Here is a 21959-nt window from a genome sequence, read left to right as displayed (position 1 = left end):
AAAATAATTTGTAAAAAATGATAAATAAAATAGTAAAGATATTATTTGTTCATAAACACGGTTAACAACAGTTAGTTATTACTATAAAAGCATAAAAAGTTATTTTTTTGCATAAATAAAGTAATCATAAGTATATAAGGGCTATTATTGCAAAATATACAATTTTAGCCAAAAATACAAATATAATTATAATAAATAAATCAAAAATATTTAAGGCTTAATATGGATATAAATGATGAAGTTAGATGATAGAATCATCATAAAAATGATTTGTGATGCAATTAATGATTATTTATACAATAAAATATGGGAATAAATTGATTAAAAAATCTTTTAAAATTATGGAAAAATTAGGAAAAATACTTGATGATGTTCATGCACTATTGTGAAAGTATATATGCATATTTGAATTATATGAGGGAAACAGTGGGTATCAACAGCTGCCCCTTTTTACCCGGGAAGGATGAAAGAGTTGTCGGGTAAAGAAATGATGATCAATTTTGACCGAATAGGATGATTTGGAAGATATAGTCCGCATCTAGCTTCTTAGCTGCCTACATATCCCTGGTTTACAGGAATCATGCCGTGTGTAGTTCTGGATCCAACGGTGGAGTAAGCCAATGGAGTTATTGTAAGAACGGACAAGATGTTCCAAATAGGATTAATTGGGGTTTGAAACGATTATGGGTAAATGAGACTGGTAACGGATTACGATCGGTTACGTTTGAAGTAATTTGAAGAATATGAACGTCGGATGGAAACTGGAGTGAAGATTGCTCCTTTTAGGAGAACGGTTTCTCCTGAGACTACCTACAAACTCAAAAATATGACTGTATGCAAGTATGTATAGATTATTGCGTAAATTTAGACATGATGCAAATTCCCTTTGGACCATGAAGACTATCTTTGGACGGTGAGGATGATGTCCTTAGAACATGATGTCCCGGGCCATGAATTATACTGTAAAGGATTCACAGGCTATGAAATGATGTTCTCGACCATGAAGATGGTGCCTCCGAATTATGACGCCTTTGAATAATGATGAGCAAGATTAAGAGATCCTCAGGCGATGGCATGGTGTCTTCTGGCTATGAAGATGATGCCTTCGGACTATGATGCCTTTGGACAAGTTGGCTATACATCAACCCATGAAGTGCAAAGACATGATGCTAGAGGTAATAACAAGATAAAGCTTAGTCTTGTTTGAGAGCAGAGCTTAGCCCCCAGAGAAGAGGACAATGCAAGGTTTGGAATAGAGCAACACTTATGCAAAGGGAGATAGTGCTTAGTATCATGAGAATGCAGTGCTTAGACTTATGCAAATGGAGAGGTAGTGCTTAACCTCATGTAGAAATTGGGACAGGGCTTAGTCCCATGAAAATAAAAGGCAATGCTTAGCCTTATGCAAACAGGGAGGAAGGGGTTAGCCTCATGAAGGAATCGAGACAGGGTTTAGTCTCATGCAAAGAGAAGGCAATGCTTAGCCTTATGCGAATAGGGAGGCATGACTTAGCCTCATGCAGGAATTGAGATAGGGCAGATTCCTAGCATGTATTTCCTCGAGAAATTTTGAAGTTTCTTTGGCGTCAACAGACCTTAATAGTCCTAGATCAGGTATTTTTCTATACAAAATTCCTCCGCTTTGGAAGAATAATTGGATAGCCTCCGCAGTGTACGTTTCTGAGTATGGTTTTCCTGCTTTGGGTACTCTCCTTTATCCAAATATTCGTTGATGTCGTGGAACCACGGATTTCCATCGGCTTCTTATTCGACATGAGCACAGTATGCCGACTGATTATGGATCCTCACCGGAATAGGATCGATGAAATTCTTGTCTGAATGTTGTATCATTGAGGACATGGTGGCCAATGCGTTGCAAATTCATTTTGGATTCTAGGGACATGCCAGAACTCTATCTTTGTGATCCTTTTTATCATCTCTTGTACGTGATGTAGATATGGTAGTATCTTTGTGTTTTTCGTAGCCCACTCTCCTTGTACCTGATGCACCAGCAGGTCTGAGTTACTGATTACCAGCAGTTCCTAAACATTCATGTCAATGGCAAAATTGAACCCTAATATGCAGGCATCATACTCAGCCATATTATTGGTGCAAGGAAACCTGAGTTTTGCGGACACCGGGTAGTGCTGACTGGTTTTCGATACCAAGATGGATCCGATACCGACTCCCTTGAAATTTGTAGCTCCATCGAAAAACAATCTCCAATCGTCGTAGGCTTCAGCAATGTCCTCTCCTATGAATGACACTTCTTCGTCAGGAAAATACGTTTTTAGTGGTTCGTGTTCTCCTCCTACAAGATTTTCAGCAAGATGATCTGCCAACACTTGTCCTTTGATTGTCTTCTATGTTACATAGATGATATCAAACTCACTCAGAATATTTTCCACTTGGCCAGATTCCCGGTAGGCAGAGGCTTCTAAAAGATGTACTTCAGAGGATCCATCCCTGATATGAGGTATGTGGTATAGGCACAGAAGTAGTTCCTCAATTTCTGAGCTATCCATGTCAGAGCACAGCAAGTACGTTCCAAAAGAGAGTACCGTGCTTCATAAGGAGTGAACTTCTTACTCAAGTAATATATGGCTTGCTCCTTTCTTCCCGTCTCATCATGTTGTCCCAAACCATAACTGAAAGCCCCATATAATACAGAGAGGTAGAGTAGCAGTGGTCTACCAGGCTCTGACGGGATTAGGACTGGCGGTGTGGACATGTATTCCTTGATTTTGTCAAAAGCCTTCTGACAATCCTCGGTCCAACTGGTTGCAGCATCCTTCTTCAGCATTTTGAAAATTGGTTCACATATTACCGTGGACTATGCTATGAAGCGGCTGATGTAATTAAGGCATCCCAGGAAACTCATCAAGTCCTTTTTGTTCTTCGATGATGGTAACTCTTGGATAGATTTAACCTTTGACGAGTCCAACTCGATTCCTCGGAGGCTGATGATGAATCCCAACAATCTTCCAGCAAGAACTCCGAATGCGCATTTTGCGGGGTTCAGTTTTAAATTGTACTTCCATAGCCAGTCAAAGAACTTCCTCAAGTCTGCTATGTGATCTGTGGTTTTCTTGAATTTTATGATGACATCATCAACATATACCTCTATTTCCTTACGTATCATATAATGGAAATGATCGTCATGGCCCTCATAAAGGTGGCCCCAACATTTCTTCAAACCGAATGACATCATTTTATAGTAATACAATCCCATTGGTGTAATGCAAGCTATTTTCTTTGCGTCTTCTTCGTCCATCCAAATATGATGATAACCCGTGAAGCAATCTACAAAGGATTAGAGTTCGTACTTGGTGCAATTGTTGATCAGAATGTGTATATTTGGTAGTGAGAAATCGTCCATGGGACTTGCTCTGTTTAAATCCCAATAGTCAACACACACCTAGACTTTCTCATCTTTCTTTGGAACCGGTACAATGTTGGATAACCAGATTGGGTACTCAGCTACCCTGCACATTGGATTGGTAGGCAATTTATGAGCCACTATGGATGTGCTTAGACCAATCATGTCATCATATGACCACACAAAAATATCCTCATATTCTTTCAGGAAACGAGTGTATTCTTCCTTCTCTGACGGTGACAGGTGAATACTTATGTGAGTTTCTTTGATGGTTTCATAATCTCCCAAATTGACTATCTCGGTTTCGTCTAGGTTGGACTTGGGCTTATTCTCAAAATTCTAAACTTCTCTAATAACTTCCTTAGGTATCACATCTTCTTTTTCCGAGTCACTATCTTTATGTTGCGTTTCCTCATTACATGTCACAGTCGTTGGTTCATCATGATAAGAACTAGTAATGCTGTAGAAATAAAAATATGAAAGATAACGATAATAAAACATCAAATTATTTGACAAATGCTGAAATGTTAAACAAAATATCGTCTAGATGACTTCAAAACAATGTTTTCCAAAACAAAATACTAAAAGGAAGATGTTTTTAAAACAAAATGATCAAAAGACTTGTCTTTCAAATAACATTAGTAGCCATGCTACCTCGGGACTCGTCTGGCCCTGGATGGTATGACAGTCCAATTCCTGAGAAATACTCCCTTCTCCACCGTCTGAATGATAAGGCCTTCTTCCTCCTCCTCCTCAACTATCACGTTGCAATCCATATCTTCGTCTTCTAAGACCAGATTCTTTAGCCTATCCAAAGCTTCTTCTTCTTCGGATCCCCATATTGTATCGGCCTGATGAAAAGTCTGACTCAGATGTGGAACTGTCTACTCAAGAGGGTAATAGGGACCATGTTATGGTGGTGACCAATCATTATATTCTTTCCATGTATACAGATATCTAAGCCCAAAATTCGTACCATGACGTTTTAGCTGTATTGGTTTGGTAATGCCCTGGAGTTTCTTCCAAAGCCCTTTGTCGGGTTCATACCTGACCATGCCAGTATGCTTTCTATTTTGCTGCTCCGCCATTTATCTTTCTCAATTGTATTGACATGCTCGATGTGGTAATAAGTTTCTCCACCCAACTTCCTTCTATTCTCTATGACCGGAACGATTTAATTGGTGTAGATGGGGTTGCTCCCATCTCCATGAATGATTACCTCTTGATGATTCCATTCAAATTTCACAGCTTGGTGCAAAGTGGATGCGACAACCCTAGCGGCATGTATCCAAGGTCGTCCCAACAACAGATTATAGGAGGCGGATATGTCTAGCACCTAAAATTTGACATCAAACCAAGTAGGACCCATCTGCAAACATAAATTGGTTTCCCCAATCGTGGCTCTTTGTGACACATCGAACGCCTTCACATTCATAGTTCCTGCTCATATTTCATGTAAACCCTAGCCCAACCTTTTCAGAGTTATCAGCATATAGATATTGAGGCTTGACCCTCCGTTTATCAAAACCCTGGCAATGAACTTATCCTCACATTGCACTGTGATATGCAGTGCTCTGTTGTGGCTCAATCTCTTAGGCGACAACTCGTCTTCATGAAAAGTGATCTTGTGGCTCTCCAACACTTGCCCCACCATGTTGGCCATTTCTTCGTTGGTGATATTGTTGGGCAGGTACGCTTCATTCAACACTTTCATCAGAGCATTCCTATGCGCCTCTGAATTTTGTAGCGGCGACAAAATGGATATCTGGGCGGGTGTTTTGTTCAGATGATCAACAACAGAGTATTCTCTTGCCTGTACTTTCCTTCAGAGATCATCTTGACCAATGATGGGTTGTTTGACAATAACTTCCTTGGTTGTTCCTCCCAAATTTTCAGGTGTATAGATTCTTCCAGTTCTGGTCATCCCTTGTGTAGTACCAGACTCTTCCATTTTTCCTTTCCCTTTTCTCGTAGCTTCAACAACATAAACCCAAGGTACGACTTTGGAACTGAAGGGTGGTGTAGATTCCACCGTCATAGTGAAGGGTGTGGCTATTTCTACTTCAAATGGAGTAGGTGTAGTTGTAGGTGTTTTCACTTCAATTTCAAATGGAGCTGATGCGGCTACCTCAACTTCGATCGGTGGCTGTATTTGTACCATAATAGGAGTAAGTGTGGCTGCAGGTTTCTTAGGGTTGTCACCTTCCCAAATAAGTTCAATTGACCCTTCAGGATCCCATTCTTCATCAATTTCTATCACATTTACTCCTTAACTCCTATGATCTAGGAGGGGATTGTTGCGGACATTGGGTGTGACTTCCTTTGCTTGTATAACTTTGGTATCAGTCATGGTCTAAATCTTGTTTTTCAGAGTGCAGAATTCATCAATAGTATGCCCTTTCATGCTGGAATGGTGTGCACATGTTTTGTTTGGGTTGACCCATTGGGAAGAGTTTTCCATGGTGACAGTGGGAATAAGGGTGACATATCCGGCAAATTTTAGTCTTTCATATAGTTGGTCGATGGGCTCAGCAATAGAGGTGTATTGTTTGGGCGGCCTGCGATCAAAATTGGGTCTGGGTTTTTGATAGTTTTGACGGGTTGGAGGTGAATGATAATAGGCTGGTTGGGTGTTATAACTATGGTAGGCGGTAGCGGGTTGAGGATATTTGTAAGGTGAAGGATGGTATGTGGGTGGAGCTGTTTGGCATGTGAGTGGAGATTTTGGTCTTTGGGCTACCATCACTTCCCCTATCTCTTTCTTCCTTTGTTGTTTTAAACGTCAATACCACACAGGGGCGGGGGTGATTTGTGTGGTACCCAATTTTCGCTTAACTGAACTATAGAAGAACCTAGTTCATCTAAGTGTTCTAACTACTACTATTTGCGGAATAATAAATATAGAAAATAAAGAACACAGAGATTTTCACGAGAAAAACACCTAGCTCAAAAGGTAAAAAAAAATCATGACCTACTACTCAGTAGGATTTTCCCAAACTTCTACTAAATTCACTGAGCCAAAATAGCATTTACAAAACTCTTTGTATACCTAAGGAATAACTCTAATCCCGTTGTGGAACACAAACTCAACTGTTGCGACAACTTCAAGTTAACTCTAACTTGAATACTCTATATACCTAATACAATTGCTTCTATGAAAGCTAAAAGGTACAATGTAAAATCATATACTACAATTGAACTAGAATAAAAGATAGACACATGGAACTGGTTCTTCTATATCATTCAAGTAGCTTTAGGATTTCACACTCAAATCACACATAAATTTCTTGCAAAATCGCCTTGCTCTTTTGCTCTCAATTTAAGTTTAACTCCTTCTTATGTGCATTGCCTGTAAAAGAGAACAACACTGACATTTAATAGGTTAGTAATCATAGTTTGACTGGGATTCAATTACTACTCTTTTATCGTAGAAGAGTTCACGGTGATCTCAAACTCTAACACTATCTTCTTCCTAAACTGTGTTCTCTTCATGTAAGGAGTCTTTCGCTCCTTATCCAAAATGCAACCTTTTCGATCAGATCAGGAGATATTTCTTATTGATCAGTTATATTTATCTCCTTCACGTACATCTCACATGTATAGATTGAGCATGTTTGTGCTTCGCAAGATGGACCTGGTCCATGTCTGAGTTCTTTTGTCAATCTTCAAAACTTTACCTGTTCTTGGGCCAACAAATCCCCCTTTTTGATGATGACAAACTCTATGCTTTTTACTTACTTGGATCCTGTTAGAACTCAGCTTAACTATCAATTCAAAGTTTAGAAAATTCACTTATCATCAAGGACCAGGTTAATTAGGTTATAAATATCACTTAATTCAGAATGGGGCAACTGCAAGTGCAATCATGGTTTAATCATCAGTAATCAAGCAAACATATTTAAACTATCAAGGAAAGATTAACATTGAACAAGAGCAAAAACAGTAAATATCATTTATAGAAGTTACGTTGCTACCACAATCCACAACCAGAAAGCAAAAACATTTAAAACATGAGCAAAAGATAGAAAAATCCCTAATTCGGGTCACTGAAGGTACTAGACAGGTCCAGGAGATAAAAGCTAGAATTCCTAAGGCTTGGGGGAGCTAGAGGGTTGGTTTTGGGCTTGGAGAAGATTCAACATATTATGAAAAATTCCATAATTCTTCTCCTTTTCCTTGGCAAGCTCAGTTCTGAGAGCATCCCTCTCAGATTCCACCTCTACCACACGAGCCTTGAGCCTAGCTATCTCATCATTCTTATCTTTACATTCCTAAACAAGAGCCCTGATTTTACTGTTGATAGAAGTCTTCTTGGATGAACCAGGTTCATTTGGGATGGCATTGACCAAATAGTCACAAGCAATCAGAGTGTTAATGCCAAAATGATCCTTGATGATGAAGGCATGCCAATTAATTTGCTTTCCACTTTCCAGGCACTCCATAAGAACTAGGTCCATATAATTTGCAATATGCCTTCTGTCTTGTCTGGGCAATAGACACTTATTAACAAGTTCAAATAAGACCTTGTGTTAAGGCCTCATTTCACTTTTCTGAATAGCCCTAGCCTCATTCACATCTTCAGCATCACAGAACCTCCTAGTAATGTCAAGGCCAATAGGAAGGGAGTCCAGATAAGGCCACATTTGCCTTGTATAATCATCAAACCCTTCAGAGGGTATATCAAGGATCTCTCCCAGTTTTTCTGCATCAAAGGACACTTGAACTCCTTTCACCAGGCTGCTAACCTTGCCATCCTTAACCTCTTCATTGGGCATGAACTCAATGATCTCATTCCTGGCTAGCCTACCATCCATCTGAAGGACCATGTCCTTCCACCCCTGAGCAGCTAAGGCATCCACCAGTCTCATCATTCCTGGTTCCACCAGGTCTTTCAGCAGTCTTCCCTTCAAAATCTTTCTTTTGCCAAACATGGCAAGCTTGTCTTGTTCACCATTAGACTCATCATCTTCTTCTTCTCCACTCCATTCCTTATCTTTACAAATTCTTACTTGTTTACTTTTCACTGCAGACCTTGTCCTCTTGGCTAATGAAGGTTCATCAGCCTTAGACACAGAGGAAGACTTCTTGGAAGAAGTCTTGGACTTTTTGGGCTTGAGGGTCTGAACCTCCACTGTTTGAACTTCCTCCTGATGGACCTGTTCCATCTCCTCAACCTCCACAACCTCTGAGGACTCTACAACCTTCCCTTTTCCTTTAGCCATCCTTTTCTTCTTACTCTTAGCTAGAGCCTTTTGGAGATCACTCTCACTCTGCTTCACCCTGTTTCTTGTAGCTCTTCCCTTTAGCAATGACATTTCAGTAGTTGTTGGGGATGAAGCCTTTCTTTTCTTGGAGGGTTTAGGAGCACTGGGGGCTTTTGGTGTGGGAGTTCTTCATTTTTTTGGATCATAACTTGCCCCAACCTTTTTCAACAGGTCTGCTAGGGTCTCTTCAGTAGATGAACCAGGTTCATCTTCTTGTGTGATTAGATGAACTAACCCTCCAGCAGCTTCATCAGAACCACTTCCCTCTCATTTTTTGCCACCCTCTTCTACCTTATCTTGTTCAACACCATAGATAGCAAGCACAGACAAATCAGTAGTGGGTGAATGATCAACCACTCTTTTCCCATTTCCCCTCTCTTCACCACATTCACCCTCTCTCTCTTTTTCTTTTTCAGATTTTTTTACCTCCACTCCTTCGTAACTCAGGTAATTCTACATCCTTAATAGGCCTAACCAGAACAAACCTAGTTTCTAGATTTTCAAACACAGAAGAACTTACCTTAGAAGGGGATTCTTGAGTCTTTTTAGAGTCAGAAGATCCAGGTCCTTCCCCCCACTAGCAGAATTGAATGACTCAGAATCAGAGTTGGAGTCAGAGTCTTGGACTTGGCTTGCCTTTAATTTCTCATTTAATTTCTTCTTGAGAGCCCCAGACGCTACTGTTTTCCTAGCAAGCATTTTCACCCTTCTCAGCCTGGGTTTGGGAGATGTACTGGGTAGAGGAGGGGTAGATAAATTAGAGGGAGTGGGTGGTGGAGGAGTTCTAAGATTGTCTTGTGGGTTTGTCATGATAGCCAGTTTCTTGAGAGAATTGGTGAGTTAGAGTTTTGGAGAAGAAATCAAATGAAAGTGAATAGGGATTTTTGAGGGTTAGAATTATAGAGATGGCAGGAGTTAATGATGTGTATTTAAAGAGAAATACACATTTAATGGCAGCTTTAACAGTGGTCAATTAGAGGTCTAATCAACCTGAAATTGCAGGTTTGAATGATCGGTTAAGCTTCTCTAGATTTTAGGCAATTTTTGTGGTTTAGAGTTCTAAGGTTGACGGAACTGGTTCAAAGCCAACGGATATAATTTCCTAAGGAATTGAACAATTGTAGGACTTCTACTCATGATTTAAATATTTAATTTTCTAATTGTGCAGAGTATAGAAAACATACCTTAGCTTTCAGATGAACCCATACTGATGAATCAGGTTCTTCATTTAGAATTCTCTCGAACATGTCTCAATTTGCTATAATAGAGAAAATTCTGTAAGAGATCAGTGAGTCATATTAACACATATCACATGAGTATACTAATTATAGTATGAAGCTGAGTAAAAATTAATCTAGATATTTAAACAAGTTCAGTTTTCCTAGCCAAAAGAATTTTTCCTTTTCAATTTTTTCATTTTTTTGCATTCTGAGCTGGTCCTATTAGGTGATCTTAATCATACCTAATTCTAACCTGTTCCTCCCAAAGTTTTCTCTACTCAGTGCTTTAGTGAAGATGTCAGCAATTTGTTTATCAATAGCACAAAATTCTACGAAGATCAATCCTTTCTCGTAGTTATCTCTTAGAAAGTGGTGTCTAACATCTATGTGCTTAGTCCTCTTATGATGAACATGGTTCTTTTTCATACTTATAGCACTAGTGTTATCAGAAAAGACAGGAATGCAACCAACTTCAATGATAAAATCTACCAGCTGCTATTTGATCCATAGCAATTGAGCACAATAAGAGGCAGCAACAACATATTCAGCCTCAGCAGTGGATAAGGCCACTGAATTTTGCTTTTTAGTGGCCCATGATACAAGACATGAACCCAGAAAATGAGCCATACCTGAGGTGATTTTCCTATCCACAGGGAAACCTACATAATCAATATCAACATACCCTACTAGATTGAAATTACTACTTTTAGGGCACCAAAGACACAGATCAGTAGTGCCTTTCAAATATCTCAGTATCCTCTAGACAACAGTCAAGTGAGATTCCTTTGGATTAGCCTGAAAGCGAGCACAAAGCCCTACACTAAAGACTATGTCAGGTCTACTGGCAGTAAGATAAAAAGTGAACCAATCATACCCCTATACAACTTCTGATCAACCGATGAACCAGGTTCATCTATGTCTAATCTAGTGGCAGTTGCAATAGGGGTGTCTATTTCCTTTGATTCATCCATTTTAAGCTTTTTGATTAGCTCCTTTGCATATTTATGCTGATGGATCATGGTTCCATTTGGGCTTTATTTGATCTGTAAGCCTAAGAAAAAGTTAAACTCACTCACCATTAATTTGGCAAAATCCTTACTTAGTTTGTCAGTTGTTGCCCCAAAAATTATGTCATCAACATATATTTGTACCACATGAAGATCCTTACCTTTTTCCCTCAAGAATAGAGTACTGCCAATTTTACCTCTTTTGTAGCCATGCTCAAGCAGGAATTTGGACAATTGTTCATACCATGCTCTAGGAGCCTGCTTGAGTTCATAGAGAGCCTTATCTAATTTATACACATGTTCAGGACATTCCTTGCTGTCAAACCTCGAAGGTTGTTTAACAAACACTTCTTTTAGGTAGCCATTCAGGAAGGCACTCTTGACATCCATCTGATGAAGAGTGAATTCCATGTGTGCTGCAAAAACTATGAGAAGTCTTATTGCTTCCAGTCTTGCAACTGGAGCAAAAGTCTCATCATAATCTATACCCTCCTCTTGACTATAATCTTGGACCACCAGTCTTGCCTTGTTTCTTGTAACTGTTCCATTTTCATCAAGCTTTTTTCTGAAGACCCATTTTGTGCCAATCACTGATCTATCCTTGGGTTTTGGAACTAGATGCCAAACTTGACTTCTCTCGAACTGATTGAGTTCATCTTGCATTACATTTACCCAGTCTGCATCCTATAAAGCCTAAAGAACATTTTTAGGTTCAATAAGATATAGGAAAGCATCAAAAGCACACAGATTCTTTAATTGTGATCTAGTTTTGACTCCAGAGGTTGGATCAGTAATTATGTTCTCAATAGGAAGTGAAATTTGATACTTGTGAGGTTTGACAACCAACTGATTTCTTCTTGATGTTTCTCCCATGTTCTGTTGCTGAGGAACAGGGTCATAAACAGGTTCCTTTAGGGGATTGGTTTCAGTTCCTCTTTGATTAGTTCCCCCTATCAGGTTGCCCTGGGTGGAAGAACCCGTTCTATCACCTGTTTCTTTTTTTGGAGCCAATTTAGTTTGAGCTGAGACTTCACTCAAATATTTTACTAGCCCAATAGCTTCAACTTCATGTTCATGTCTCTCAGAAAGAATGTTAGTTTCATCAAACACTACATGTACACTTTCTTCTACATACAAAGTTCTTTTGTTGAACACTTTATATGCTTTGCTATGTGAAGAATATCCCAAGAATACTCCCTTATCACTTTTGGGATCAAACTTACCTAGAGAGTCCTTTCCATTATTGTGCATAAAGCACTTGCATCCAAATGCCCTAAGATGGGATATATTTGGTTTTCTTCCTTTAAGTAACTCATAGGGAGTCTTATCTACAAGAGGTCTAGTTATGCATCTATTTATGAAATAACATGCAGTGTTGACAGCCTCTGCCTAGAAGCTAAGAGGCAGTTTACTAGAAAGAAGCATAGTCCTAGACATATCTTCAAGAGTCCTATTCTTCTTTTCAACTACTCCATTTTGTTGAGGAGTCCTTGGGTAGAGAAGTTATGATCTATACCATGCTCATCACAAAATTTAGCAAACTTATCATTTTCAAATTTAGTTCCATGATCAGACCTTATAGATGCAAGTTGATTACCTAGTTGTTTCTGAGTTTTTCTAACAAAGGCAGTAAACATGTCAAATGCTTCATCCTTAGATGTTAAGAATAGTAGCCAGGTAAACCTAAAATAATCATCAATAAGTACCATCACATATTTCTTACCACTTCTGGTCAATGTTCTCATTGGACCACAGAGATCCATATGAACCAGTTCCAATGTCCTGGTCGTACTTACCATTTTCTTGCTTTTAAAGGATGATCTTACCTGCTTCCCCATTGCACAGGCCTTACAAACATTGTATTCCTTGAACTTGATGTTAGGTAGCCTTATCACCAAGTCCGTAGAGACTAATTTATTGAGTTGATTCAGACTTGCATAACCAAGTCTTTTGTGCCACAGGAGGGGATCATTGCCCAACACACTCAAGCAAGTGAGTTCATTTTCTAAAAGAGCGGACAAATCTACAATGTAAATTGTTAAATCTTTTTCCCTGCAAAACAATCTTGTCAGTGGTAAGGTTAATCACAAAGCATTTTGGTAGAGGTAAATGCTTCAAGATTACATCTATCACACAGTTGTGATACACTAATTAGGCTATATTTCAAGCCATCTATCAAGTAGACATTCTCAATGGAGTGTGAGTCTGTCTTACCTACCTTTCCAACCCCAATAATCTCACCTTTCTTCCTATTTCCAAAGGAGACATTACCTCCTTTTAAGTCCTCAAGTGAAAGGAACTGGTTCTTGCTTCCAGTCATATGTTTTGAGCAGCCACTATCCATGTACTAAATTTGGCTACTTCCCTTCACTTGGACCTGCAAACAGAAATTAGGGGTTAGTCTTAGGAACCCAAACTAGTTTGGGTCCCTTCCTATAGGCAAAAGGGTAAATCAAATTCCTTTTAGCCCACCCAGGCAGCCTATTTTTCTCTTGAACAAAAGCTTTGTTCTTTTGACTGCCCTTTTCTTTTGCACTACATTCATTTTTGTAATGACCAGTCTTGCCATAGTGCGTGCAGATTTTGTTTCAGAAAGAGTGAGGTACTTGCTTTTGGGATCCCACATAGGTGCTTGTACCCCATAGCCAAGTCCTCTCTTGTTGCTACTGTGATGGTCTTGTAGCCGGGATAGTGTATCAGAAACCTAATTCCATTTGCAAGTTCTGTCTAGTTCATGCTTTACCTTTCCTATGTCTTCTTTTAAAACTCTTATCTGCTCATCTTTCTTGTACAACTCATCCTTCATTTTTCTTAAGTTTTCTTCTAAGGTGAGATGTGTGTGATCAGCTTTCTTCTTACCTATTTCTAATTTTAGTTTTAAATTTTCAGACCTAAGTAACGGACTCGACCCCGAGGCCCCGAATAAACAAGCTCGAGGCCCCGATTGACAGCCTTTCGGTTTAGTTATCATCTTGCTCTCAAGCTCTTATCCTGTTTCCAGTGTTTGTGTACCATCACGAAACCTTGAGAACACACCAGGACCAAATCCAGTGGACGCGGTCTCACGCGAAGCCCAACATGTCAACATGAGCTTCCATACTAACAGGAGCATGCACCAAAGAGACCAACAAAAAGCTCAGAAAACCCCAACTAGGGAAGAACGAGAGGTTAGCCTTCACCTTATTTTTGAAATGTTACAAGCACAAAAACTGGCGATTGCTCAGCTGTAAAGTCACCAGAAAACTCCCAGCACGGTAGCACCAGGCACGACCCCACCGGCCGAGCAGGTACCAGAGAGATAGAGCAACAATGGGTCGGCAGCTGACCCCGCCATCGTAAAGATGCTCGAGGACCTCACAAAGAGGATCGAGTCGGGCGAAAAGAAGATAGAAGCCAATGACAAGAAGGTAGAGACCTAAAATTCTAGGGTCGATCAAATTCCGGGCGCACCCCCGATTCAAAAAGGGTTAGACTCGAAGAAGTTCGCACAAAAGCTGTTCCCGCAGGAAGCAACCCCAAAATCCATTCCAAAAAAGTTTAGAATGCCCGAGCTTCCGAAGTACAATGGAACCTCGGACCCCAATGAGCACATCACTGCCTACATTTGTGCAGTGAAGGGCAACGACGAGATCGAGTCTGTTTTGCTAAAGAAGTTCGGGGAAACACTCTCAAAAGGGGCCATGATGTGGTATCACAACCTAGCTCCAGACTCTATCGACTCATTTGCCATGCTGGCAGATTTTTTCATAAAGGCACATGCCGGTGCCATCAAAGTGGCCACAAGGAAATCCGACATCTTCAAGATCAAGCAGAGGGAGAATGAGATGCTGCGAGAGTTCTTATCTTGCTTTCAAATGGAATGAATGGAACTACCACCAATCTCCGACGACTGGGCAGTGCAGGCCTTCACTCAAGGTGTGAATGAATGAAGCTTGGTGACTTCGAAGCAGCTGAAACAGAACCTAGTCGAGTATCCCACTGTGACCTGGTCAGACGTTCACAACCGATACCAGTCAAAGATCAGTGTTAAGGACGGCCGATTAGGATCCCCCTCGGGCTCGGTATACCCAAGCAGGCTTCTGGCGAAGGAGCCATAGCCAAACAAGGAAAGATACCAACCATATACTGAAGAGAGAAAAAATGCCCCAAGGCGAAACATACCCCACAATGATCGAAGGATGGACCATGGTCAGAATCCTTGGGGACCCGTCAACAGAGCTGGGTTCGATAGGTACACAGGACCGACGGAGGCACCTCGCTTGTCGGAATACAACTTCAATGTTGATATATTAGACATTGTGTTCGCCATCAGTAAAATCAGAGACACCAAGTGGCCAAGGCCTGTACAATCAGATCCTTCACAAAGGAACCATAACTTAGTGTGTGAATTTCACAACACACACGATCACAGGACTGAAGATTGCCGACAACTCCGGGAAGAGGTAGACCGACTACTCAGCAAAGGTCACCTCCGGGAATTCCTCAACGGCCGAGCAAAAAATTAGCTCCGGGAAAGAGAGGTGACCAAAAATAACAAAGCAAATGAGCCACAACATGTCACCCATATGATTTTTAAAGTGTCGATGCCCTGCAAGAATCCACGGTCAGGTGAACGAAAACATCCCTCACCAGGAAAAAGCGAATTCGAGGCTCTATCTTAGCCCCATAATGATGCATTGGTAACTTCTTTTCTTTTGGATACATTTCAAATTAAACTTGTGCTTGTGGGTCCAGGTAGCTCGGCCAATATTATAAGGTCGAGGGTAATAGAGCAGCTCGGACTGCTTGACCAAATTATGTCCACCCCTCGAACCTTTAACAGATTCAACACGACGAGCGAAAACCACTATACCAGCCAATGTGGTCGGCACAACCCGAAACACCAATATCTCCACCGTCAAAGGGGATGAAGGATAAACAAATAGTTTGGCGACCACAAGGCATATTCTCGACTGTATCTAAATGAACAAACAAAGGGTTGTACCGCATCCTTCGAGCAAATAACTGAAGGACTACCGAGGCTCAAAGCGCCATCGCCACTAAGGTACAACCATCGCCCTTTTCAATTTACACCTCGTACTCACCTTTATGCAGGTGCCCGACTGAGACAGTCGAAGCGCTAACCCAGCTCGAAGACCTTAAGGTTTTAAGCATCTGTTGCACTCTTTTCCTTAGACCGAGTTTTTATTCCGAAAAGGGTTTTACCAGCATGGTTTTTAACGAAGCAACATCTATATGCTACCTAAGGAAGACCCAACAAGTATTCAAGGCTACTTTTGCAATCAACCTCAAATACTGGGGGACATCCCCCGGAAGGTCACCTACTCGGAGAAGCCAAGATACACCAAATGGGGTCTCGATAGGAAAATAATTTACTGGGCCAAACAGTCGAACGAACTGTGTCTGTATAGAACACCTGAGCCCTTAACAACAAAGACATGTATACTTGTACCAAGTAATCAAAGAATACTTCCTAAAAGCATTTTGCATTTCAAAGAAACTCGGTATTTTTGCAAAAACGGCTCCTCTATCAACAATGTCCCGAACACTCGGGGACTGGTCTCAACAACTTAAAACAATGCGACCCCTGGGTCAGAGCTCCTAACTCGTAAGCTCTCAATGAGGCAACATCAAGATCACAAAACAGCTCTAGAGCCAAAAACGTCCTAAACACTCGGGGACTGGCGTCGAAAACTCAAGGCCACATGACCTCTGGGCCGGAAACTCCAAAATCGCAATCCTTTAATGAGGCAATACCAAGTTCACAAGTAATGGCTCCCAAGCCAAGATACCCTCGATGACTCGGGGAATGCCGTCAATCACCATCTCCATCGACTTATCAAAACCCGAGGCCGTAAGACCACATGCGGGTAACCTCGGTCTCGTAAGACTTATATAAGGCAACAATAATATTTGTAAGACCTCAAGCAAGACATGAACCACACTTGTACCAAGTGACAATATCTGTAAGACCTCAAGCAAGGCATGAACCATACTTGTACCAAGTATCCAAAACTGTAAGACCTAAAAGACATGTAAAACTTGTAAGACCTTACTAAAGGCATAAACCCGATCTCAAAGTTAAGGCTATATATCGAACTTGTAAGACCGCTAAAAAGGCATACCCCGATATAGATGCCAAAACTACTTCACTCGGGACTGGAAGGTCTAGCCAAATACAAATGACTATGGTTACAAGGCTGTACCAGCCAAACTAATACAACTCGGGGATGCCCGACCGTCACTATAAATTACAGCCTTCAATTACTTCGAATATACTTCAGAAAGAACCGGTTAAACATGCTACCCTCGATATAGGCAAAAGAGCTTCGACCATGTTAGATCCTAAACACAGGCTTCGAGATACTCAGCCACCAAGCCAAACCTCCTAAGGTGCTCGATCATCACCGTATAACCACTCACAATCGAGGTTTTTATCAAACCGTCGAAGTGTCAGGCAAACACTATTTCAAAAGGTCCTTAATGAGGGAAAAATAAATCCTATAAAAGGTCACACCAACCCAACGTGTAAGAACCTCTATCGTCAGCCCACACAAAAGGTCGTACTGATCCAATGAGTAAGAGCCTAAGGGCCAACTCTAAATTCAAAAACTTGAGGGTCGAATGAGCTCGAGTCGAAACCCGATTCGGAGACTGAACCCAAAACAGTTAACTAAATACGCCTAAGGGAAAAGGCGTAAGAGCCACTGTCGCCAGCACTAAAATCGAAGGTCGCAACGACCAAACGCGTAAGAGCCACTGTTGTCAGCTCTAAAATCGAAGGTCGCGCCGACCTAGTGCGTAAAAGCCTAAGGGCCAGTTTGCAATTCAAAAACTTGAGGGTCGAATGAGCTCGAGTCGATACCCGACTCGGAGACTGAACCCAAAACAGTTGACCAGGCACACCTAAGATCACAAGCATAAGAGCTCAAACACCGACTTATACTAAATGGTCGCATCGACCAAGCGCGTAAGAGCCTATGAGCTAGCCTAATGAGCTCCAAGGCCATACCTTGAATCTAAGGATGCCTTTCAACTCAAAGACCAGTTCATCTGGCTTAATCAAGGCAAACAGAAATGCATGCGAAACAAAATCGCGAGGTTTCCTCTTTATACATATATGCAAAAAAATACAAGCTCCATTTACAACGTACTTTGAAAGTACTATATACAGAAACAAAAAAGGAAATCTACGTCCCCCTTGGGGACTATGGCCCAAAGGCCCCATCCTCGCCATTCTCGGCATCGGATATAAGGAATTTAGCATCGTATTCTTTCGCCTTCACCTGCTTGATCTCTTTCGAGAGGTCGAAGCCCCTGGTATGAATTTCCTCGAGGGTTTCCCTCCGAGATCTACACCTCACGTACTCTTTATTACTACTCACATGGTCGAGAGCCTTCCTCAACTCGGCTCTAGCATCAGCAACACCCTTCAAATAGGCTGCCACTTTTTAGTAAGCCTTATCACGACTTACTATAGCCTCAGATCGAGCATTCACAACCTTGGCCTTCACCTTCAAAAGCTCTAACTCGAGCCTTGTGATCAAATTCACTAGGGCAGAATCGTTTGAACGAGTGTTCCGAATTTGCACCTTGAGGGCCGAAGCCTTAGCCAAAGCACCCTCCTTGGTCACAACTTGGGCATCTACTTGAGCCTTCAACTCGTTAAACTCACGTTTAACCAGCCAACTTCGCCCCAAAGTTGTTCTAGCTTCTCCGTTTTTCTCTCCAACTGAAATATCAAAATATTAATCTCCGAAAGTGGAAGGGGGAGCATACATCAACACAAAATGCAGGTTACCTGTCTTTTGAGACGGCTTTCGCAGTTCCGACTTCGATCCACCTTACACTACAGGTATACTAACTCACCTTCCTTTATCATACAAAGGAGCCCAAGGGATTTCTCCCTATCCAAAGCTTTCCGCAGCCTAGCCTCATGGCGAAGCAGCTCGGACTTAAGCTTGTCGAAGGCCTGCAAAAGAAAACTCAATAAGAAAGGTATGGCACAAAACCGAAAAAAGCCTGTACTGGCTACCAAAGCTTACTATAAAGCAAAGCCTCTGAGCCTCACCAAAGGTTGAGCATACGTCTGAAGGCCTAGTTTCCCCCGAAGTGCATTCGGTATGAGAAGAGGAAGGCGCAGGATGACCCTCGTCCCTCGAAATACCTTCGACGGGAATAGGGAATGTTTTTTCAAAAATAGAAGCCTACGAAGCCGGAAGCTCAACCGACTCATTTCTTTTGAACCTCAAAGGAGGACTCGCCACACTACGAATATTCCTTACATTTATGATAAGTCCTTGGCCCCGAGGCTGGCGATCTCTCCTCCTCCCCCAGGGGACACGGCTTCATCTCGGGAAAATCTCCGACACTTGCGGTAGCAGAGTTAGTGCACTAAAAAGAAAGTACCTTTCAGAGGAAACAAGCCACTAAACACCTACCATGATGCTTTGCCTCCCATCTCCCCATGGACAGGTCTCACCACGTGCGCTTATCATAGGTCGAACAAGTTGCCAGCTTACGGGACCATTCAGCCAGATCAGGGACCTTGTTTAGCAACCAAGGAATCGCTAAAAAGAATAAAATGAAAAAATGCCTTTACGGAGCCCGTTTCCACTATGGACAAAGCGATAAAAATGCAAATATACCACTTATGTGTAAAATTCCATTTCTCGGGAAATGGCAAGAATTCTCCAGGGATAATATCGACTGTCTGTGCTCCAACAAACTGGCTCATCCACCCTCGATCCTCATCCTCTTTGTCATTAACGGTAGGGGACGAGGTGGATCGACATTGCAGAGTAATCAAGCCCCGGTAATGCAGAGGCCGATACAACCTAACAAGATGGATAAGGGTGAATTCGAGCCCGACCTTATCCGCAAAGTATCTTATCAGCAGAACTATCTTCCAAAGGGATGGGTGAGCCTACGCCAGGGTAACCTGATACCTTCTACAAAATTCAAGTACGACCCTGTCGGGGGGAGCCAACATAAAAAGATATGTATACACGCTCAAAAACCCCTCGACATGGGTCATGATGCTCTCCTCCGGGGAAGGTACCTGTAGTACCACTCTTTCTTCCCATCCATAGTCTTTCCTAATCAACTCGAGGTATTCCCCCCTTATTGAGGAGATGAACCTCGACACATGCTCCCGATGCCCTTGAAAGTTCAGAGGTCTCTCCAACGTAAAGTATCTCCTCAAGACAAATTACCTCGAGGCCCGCTCACCGGATACCGATGGTATACCACCAACTGAACACGGAATAGAGGGAAAACTCTCCTCCCCTTGATGAATAGGTTTTGATGTAGCAACAATGGCTACGGTAAAATAAGAAGCGGAGGATGAAGATTTGGGTAAAGGCTATGAATGGAAATGACAAAAGTACTGGCACAAAGAACAAAAGTCCTATGAGAGGGATGATTACCTAGAATAGCAGAATCTCCAGTCAAGAAATGAGCGAATGCATATATAGAGGCACACAACGACTGTTGGGACCACCCCGGGGGGCCCACTACTGTATCGTATGAATAATGCTATCACACTGTGCTTGGGAAATACCGAGACCCCGAGGATTTCTACTATTAGAAGCATCGACTCCTAAGAAGCTATCAACTTAGTCTCGAGATGGTGCCCGATCTCGAGGACCCCGATTACTCCAAGTATTGACTCCGAAAAGACAATATCAAAATTCAAAGGCTAACTCCGTATGAATGCTGGAATATAAAGAATTCAATGACTTGAAGCAAAAATGTTTTCTTGCATTGCCAAAAATATATTTATAAGGGGCGTCTTTACAAGACCTATTTCCTCGGAAATACGTACACAAAAAGAAAAAAAAGAAGGAAAGGCAACACAGGCCTACTCCTCATCGTCACCACCCTCCGAACCGTCTCTAGGACCTTCGTCCAAAGCGACTAAGAGCACCAAAGTCTTCCTCCGACTCTCGAGCCTCCTTGATCTCAGCTGAGAGATCGGCACCTTTAGCACTGGCTTCCTCTAAGGCTTGCCTCCTCGCCTTTGCTCTAGCGTGAGCGATAGTCCGAATTAATTTTTGCTCGCCCTCCACCAATATATTTTGGGCTATTTGATTTGCAGTGGCGGCATCTTTCAGATAAGTAGCGACTTTTTCTTCAACCTCGGACTTGGCCGCATATAGCGCAACAATCTCTTTTCAAGCATTTTGGAGAAGACCCTAGGTCGATGCCAATTCCATGGTCACTACCTCATTTCGCTTCCTCAGCTCGAGGATCTCCACATTCTTATACTCGATCTGCAAAGGAAAAGATAAGTCTGTAAACATTGAATTATGGGAATGATGAACAGATTTACGAATAACAAGTTACCTGCTCAGCAAGATCAGCTCTTTCTCGGAGCACTCCCTCTAAAGTCGCCCGAAGCTCGCTTAACTCTTTATCATTTCCACGACATGAAATCTCCTCTTGGAGCCGAGAGAGGGTGTGATCATACATCTCCTTAGACTACGACGAAACAGAAGAGTCAAAAAAATGAGAAAAAATTCTTGAGACTAGAAAAGTATACATGAATAGCTATCACCTACTGCCGGAACTTCTCCGCTGTCTCGATAGTGTTAGGAGCATCGAGATCGATGTCCTCGCTGACATCGTCAAGGAAGTTACCAATCTCATCTTCCCCTATTGAGAGGTTCCCCTACGTTGGCAACATTTGGGTCTTAAGTGTCCCTCAACTCACCAGACAAGAACTCAGGACCTAAATTAAGGCCACCCAGGGCATCGATGTCACCGAGGGGCAAATATTGCCTCCGAAAAGCTCCAGGCCTAGACCCTTTGGAACCAGCAGCAACGGTCTCCCCAGCGGGAACTACACCACATCGGGTCAGGGGCTAGGGACCGCACTCGCACCCTTATCGAGGGTCTCCATCACACGGGATCGATATGTATTGACTGTTCTCGATTCAGTGGTCTCCAGTCGGGACACCTGTGGGACATCCGCACACGACCTTGTTCTTGATACGAAACGTTACTTGTCCTTATCGTCGTTTTCATCCCCAGTACTGCGACTTGCTCCGGAAGCTGAAGACGAGGTCCTGGCGGCAGCTCGAGACCT

At 41.9% G+C, this 21959-nt stretch overlaps 1 protein-coding gene across 1 annotated transcript; it reads right to left on the bottom strand.

Moving 5' to 3' along the window:
* Positions 1 to 2042: 2042 nt before the first annotated feature.
* LOC138881874 (uncharacterized) lies at positions 2043 to 2803 on the bottom strand. Its single transcript, XM_070162162.1, has 3 exons — positions 2562 to 2803; positions 2451 to 2517; positions 2043 to 2363 (listed from the first exon to the last, which is right to left on the bottom strand). The coding sequence occupies exons 1-3, from the start codon at positions 2801 to 2803 to the stop codon at positions 2043 to 2045; spliced, it is 630 nt and encodes a 209-aa protein (XP_070018263.1).
* Between the last annotated feature and the right edge of the window lie 19156 nt (positions 2804 to 21959).

Source organism: Nicotiana sylvestris, chromosome 11 (genome assembly GCF_000393655.2).
Source record: "Nicotiana sylvestris chromosome 11, ASM39365v2, whole genome shotgun sequence".
NCBI classification, from domain to species: Eukaryota; Viridiplantae; Streptophyta; class Magnoliopsida; order Solanales; family Solanaceae; genus Nicotiana; species Nicotiana sylvestris.
The sequence above is the reverse complement of the archived record's forward strand: the minus strand, read 5'-3'. Positions and strand labels throughout refer to the sequence as shown.